Below are 4,992 nucleotides of genomic sequence, written 5' to 3'. Positions count from 1 at the left end.
AAAGCCGTCGTCACCAGTGGCCAACGGCACCTCCACGCCGGTGAATTTTATGTTTATTTTTTTTTTTTTTTTTTTTTTTATTTTTTTTTTTTTTTTTTTTTTTTACTCAGACCGAGATGAGTCATCCGGCATGCTGCTTGACAAGCTGACGGCTGAGGCACCTACACATCCAAACGCATTAGTCGCTTCGACTACCAACGAGCCACCAACACCTACGACTAAGGAAGTTGTTGACCCACCAGAACAGAAGGCTACCTTCAAGCCCCTCTCTCTCCGTAGAAGACGTGATGAGCCAGCCACTCCCCCCCATGCGGGAGTGCCCAACACGGTGTCACCCATCAACCCAATCAAGAAGGCACCCAAGAAGACTCGCGTTCACCCCCCAGCATCGATACCAACCCCATCTTCCCTCCCAACAACAAAAAAAACATAATCAACAAAAAAAAACAGGAAAACGAAACTAAAATAGGACTAACCATTCCCGCCTCTTCAATGACGCCCATTTATTTGCAATATAATAAACCTCCTCATTAAATAGTCTAAAAAAAAAAAAAAAAAAAGGAGTGGCGCTCCCTCACGTCAACGCTAACGAGTCACATCCTGGCCGGACGACCAGTCAACATCAAGAATGAGATGGCCGAGTTCACTACCAACACACTAAACAGACCGTCTTTGTACCCCACATAGTAAGTCAGATCGGCGATTAATGGGGCATGGTGAAGCCACACAATGACCATATCATTCCCCAAGGAATACATATCATCAAATCGGACACAAAATGTTGTAATGGGCTGAGTAAAGTGAAGTGGAAAGACATGTGAACCGTGACCAAGCTCAGTTGTATGAGCAAGGTATTTGCACTTTTGCACTTTATTTGTCATCTGTCAGTACAATGAAGAGAGGAGCTATACTATTAGTTGGCATACTTGTCCTGTTATGGGCATCAGGTGTCTGTGCAGTGAACACCAAGAACAACCAGAGACTTGCCAAGGTCGACAAGAACTTCAAGTGTCTACATGAGACACGTGTTGATGAGGGAAAGCAGAAGAGTGCATGCGAGAATGTGTTTACCAAAAGAACCAGCATGGAGAGACACGAGGAGACTCAACATCCCATTGGCAGTTGTGCGGACCAATGCAAAGGCTGCAAGAATAGAGAAGAGAGGAGAAGGGAGAAGAAGAAGAAGAATGATCAGAAGAAAGCTTGTCCTCACGAGTCATGTGTTGCCAACAAGGCCATGTTTGAGAGTACAAACCTTTGGAAACATGTCAAGAATCTCGATCTACATCATAAGTGTACAGAGGCATGTCAGGAGTGCAAGAGTACCAGAGCCAGGTTGCTGAAGAAGGTTACTGATCATGTGGATGTTGTGGATATGGCTGGCATCAAAGAGATCTTGTACATACCTGACCACTGTTGGAGCATGTTCATCAATGACCTTGCATTTGATCGCAAGAAGTATTCATTGAACAATATCAAGAAGTATCAAGCGGGTACGTATAACTATATATAAATATATATCTATATCTATCTCTATGTTTTTATATATATATATATATATATATATTTATCTATATCTGTATCTATATATCTTATCTCTGTTTATATATTTATCTATCTTTATCTATGTTGTCAAAGTGTGAGAATGAATGATTTGTGAAACCATTCACTGACCAAATACTTTTTTATTTGTTTCATTTAATAATAATAGAGGTTGTCAAGAGATACAAAATAGCACCAACCAAATCAAAGAATGGCAGTTATATTCCTATACGCTCTCTCATTATTGAGAAACTAAAGGAGGAGAGAGACCTCATTGGCGATCAGAAAGTTTATGTCAAGTTCTCAGCTGACGGTCTCTCTCTCTCAGCCAAGAAGAAGGTGGTGGTGGCTTGCGTACAGCTACTCTACGAGAGCAAGCCAAACCAACAAGCGATGAGTCCATTTGATTCCAGCATCTTCCTCGTCTACGTTGGTGATGAGAAGAGACCAACTGTGGAATCAGAGTTTAAACAATTCTTTGATGATCTAAAGACAGAAATGTCTGACTCTCAAGGTCGTCCAAGGAAGAAGATTGTGATCCAAGGCAAAGAACTTGATGTGGAGGTCGAGCAGAATCCCCAGGAACCTTCTGCGGTCCAATCCTCCGGTTCCCAATCAAAGTCAACTACAGACTCAGTTCCACCTGTTGCCATCAAGAAGTCCCGATCATCCAATGGCGCCATTCCTACAAAGCTTGCAAATGACACTGGCGACTCCACCAGAGACGATTCAAAGACATCCACCAAAGATACATCTCCTACAACACCAACGGCATCAAAAACATTTTTTTTTTTTTTTTTTTTTTTTTTTTTTTTTACTACCACAACATCGACAACAGCCACACGGAGAATGGAGTACCGACTCAAACCTTTAATTGTGTCAGACATGGCGTTGCAGGTTGTCCTTAACGGCCTTTACAGCATATTTAAGACTGGCACCAACTATCGATGTTGTTGGTGCACCGTGACCAAGCACGGCATTGCCAAACACTCCCACCCATTGCCAACATGGCCAGACACAAAAACTGGGGAGCCATGTTCACATTCTCGAACAGTAAATGTACCTGCCAAGGATCGCGTCGTTTGTAAGAAGTGCATCACATGGCGGCCAATGAAGAATGTGCTCACCAGCAAGGATGGACGTAGTACCAAAGGTCATCGGGTATGTAAACAATCAATCAATCAATCACGCACTGTTCATGAATCAATCAATCATTCAAGCAATTACTAACTTTGTTATAATTATCTTTCTCCTCTCGGCAGCATGTGCCACTGATTGATTTCATCCCAATAGAACAACACCTCCCTGACCTACTCCATCTCACCATGGGTGTAGTTAAGTTGTTATGTCGATGTCTCCTCATTGACCTCGAGGCCAACAAATCGATACCTAGCCATGAACTACGGACCAAGGTGATGAACACATTCAGTGAGATGAAGGTAAATCTTGCCGACCACACTGACAAGTCATTGGTGGACTGCTTCCGGAGCTCACGTGTCAACTACGAGAATTGCAAGTCTATTCTCTTCAATCATAAGAAGTTGGTGACACTCTACTCTGAAGCCACTGGCAAAAAGTACCCTGAGAGAACTAAAAGGGTACTTCAACTTTGGGAGCAACTGCATGCATTGCTCAACCTCTGCCACAACATGAAGAAACCATTTATCAAAGAGGATAAATGGTTTGAATACTCAAACAGATGGATGGTCAACTTGATCAGTCTTTATGATGAGCGATCAGTTACAACCTATGTTCACACCTTTGTTTATCACTTAGGATTCTTCCTTGAGAAGTATGGTCCATTGTTGGCCTTTGCCAACTTCTCCATCGAGAGTATGTATATATATATATATATCAATGTCCTGCAGGTTGTTATGTCTTCGTCTGACCATTCTAACATTGACACTCAATCAAAACCATAACAACAAACAATCACACAATCAAATACTCAACATCATCAACAACTCAAAACAAACAACATTCATTCATACATTCATTCAATCATTTAAATATATWTWCACACACTAGGCTCACACAAAGTTACCAAGCAGAATAGATTATTTGCCACCAACAATGGTATCAGCAAGAAGAAGAAGGAGGGAGCAGACAACTCATTCACAACTCAACTTCTCTCCAAGTTCCTTCGATTGTCAATCATTAAGCGTGACCACGATAGAGAGAAGTGGCAAGAGATAGATAGGGATGGCACCAATTGGGGAAACTGGGATGTGTCAACTAGGAAGAACAAGCAATTGGAGGAGCTCTTCAAGATCAATGGCACAACCAATGAAGACGAGTCAAAGAAGAACTATCTACAGGCGTCACGTGAACAGTTTATAGATGATGGAGATGGACATGTGGACCCATTGGAACTCAATCCCGACGATGATGATCAAACAACTCCCATCAACAAAGCAAACAGACATTTCGAGACATCTTGGACGAACGCTTCAACAATCACCTCATCCAAGTACTCCATCACACTCAACAACACCAGTCCTGGCACTATCAACCTGAGCCTTGATAAGACAACAATGGATTGTTCCTATTCGATCACTCTCAACGACAAGGGCGTGGAATGMAATTGCCCATCATATGGTTATGGAAAGGCAAGGTGTTGCAAACACACCATCGCTGTGTTRATGATCATTGGCTTTGACAAGAGCAGAATCAAACAGCTCATTGACAATGTCAACAAGTCGAAACACATTGACATTGACCTTGCCTACTGTCTTGAGAGACTGAAGGATCACATCGCCGCTTGCCCTACAGAGCAAGACAGACAACATGAGGATGATGAACCTGATCAGACCTTCTCTGASAATGGTGGAGGTGGTTGTCCGTCCCCAATATCCTCACACTCTACCGATACGTTCATCTCAGCCAACGTTCACGAGCCCAAGGTTGATAACATCAAGAATCTGGCGCAGAAGGATCAACATCAACAACGACAACAGCCACAACATCAACAGCAGATCGATGTCATTATGAATGATAGTTTGGGTCAGCAGCTGGACGATCCCTCAAGTCAGATATCTGACCATCATGATGAGTTCACTCACGAGCAACAACAGCAGCAGCAGCAGCAGTATCAGGAGCACACTCAGTATCAGGAACAACTTACTGATGAGCAACAGTATCATCAGCTGGTCCACCACGACAACAGCTCATAYCTGATCCAGGCATCTCCACCAATGCTCCGATAGATCGCACCTAAGGTTGATCTTAGGTAATATAAAGATAAACATCCTAATGAGTGCATCAATACAACAGGTATAATAGATCAGTTCAGTGAACTGAACAGGTGTTTGTAGATCAAAGATAAACCTGACCTTTATTATCTTTAAATGATTGATTGATTAATTAATTATGTTGTTGTTGTGGGATTATTTGTTTGGTTGATATTGTTGGATTGTTGGATTGATTGAATGATGGTTGTTGTTGTTGTTG

General features: G+C 42.3%; 2 protein-coding genes across 2 annotated transcripts; both read left to right on the top strand.

Annotated features, from left to right (window-relative positions):
- Positions 1-892: 892 nt before the first annotated feature.
- Positions 893-1,513, top strand: SAMD00019534_053340 (hypothetical protein; the record flags this gene model as incomplete). Its single annotated transcript, XM_012899805.1, has 1 exon — positions 893-1,513. One exon carries the CDS (start codon positions 893-895, stop codon positions 1,511-1,513), a length of 621 nt encoding a protein of 206 aa, XP_012755259.1.
- A 1,354-nt stretch (positions 1,514-2,867) lies between these two features.
- On the top strand, positions 2,868-4,066 carry SAMD00019534_053330 (hypothetical protein; the record flags this gene model as incomplete). The annotated part of the gene is made up of 3 exons (XM_012899804.1): positions 2,868-3,375; positions 3,571-3,874; positions 3,958-4,066. The coding sequence occupies 3 exons, from the start codon at positions 2,868-2,870 to the stop codon at positions 4,064-4,066; spliced, it is 921 nt and encodes a 306-aa protein (XP_012755258.1).
- Positions 4,067-4,992: the final 926 nt, after the last annotated feature.

Source organism: Acytostelium subglobosum (genome assembly GCF_000787575.1).
Source record: "Acytostelium subglobosum LB1 DNA, scaffold: scaffold9, whole genome shotgun sequence".
Taxonomy (NCBI): Eukaryota; Evosea; class Eumycetozoa; order Acytosteliales; family Acytosteliaceae; genus Acytostelium; species Acytostelium subglobosum.
This window is presented reverse-complemented; position numbering and strand designations above follow the sequence as displayed.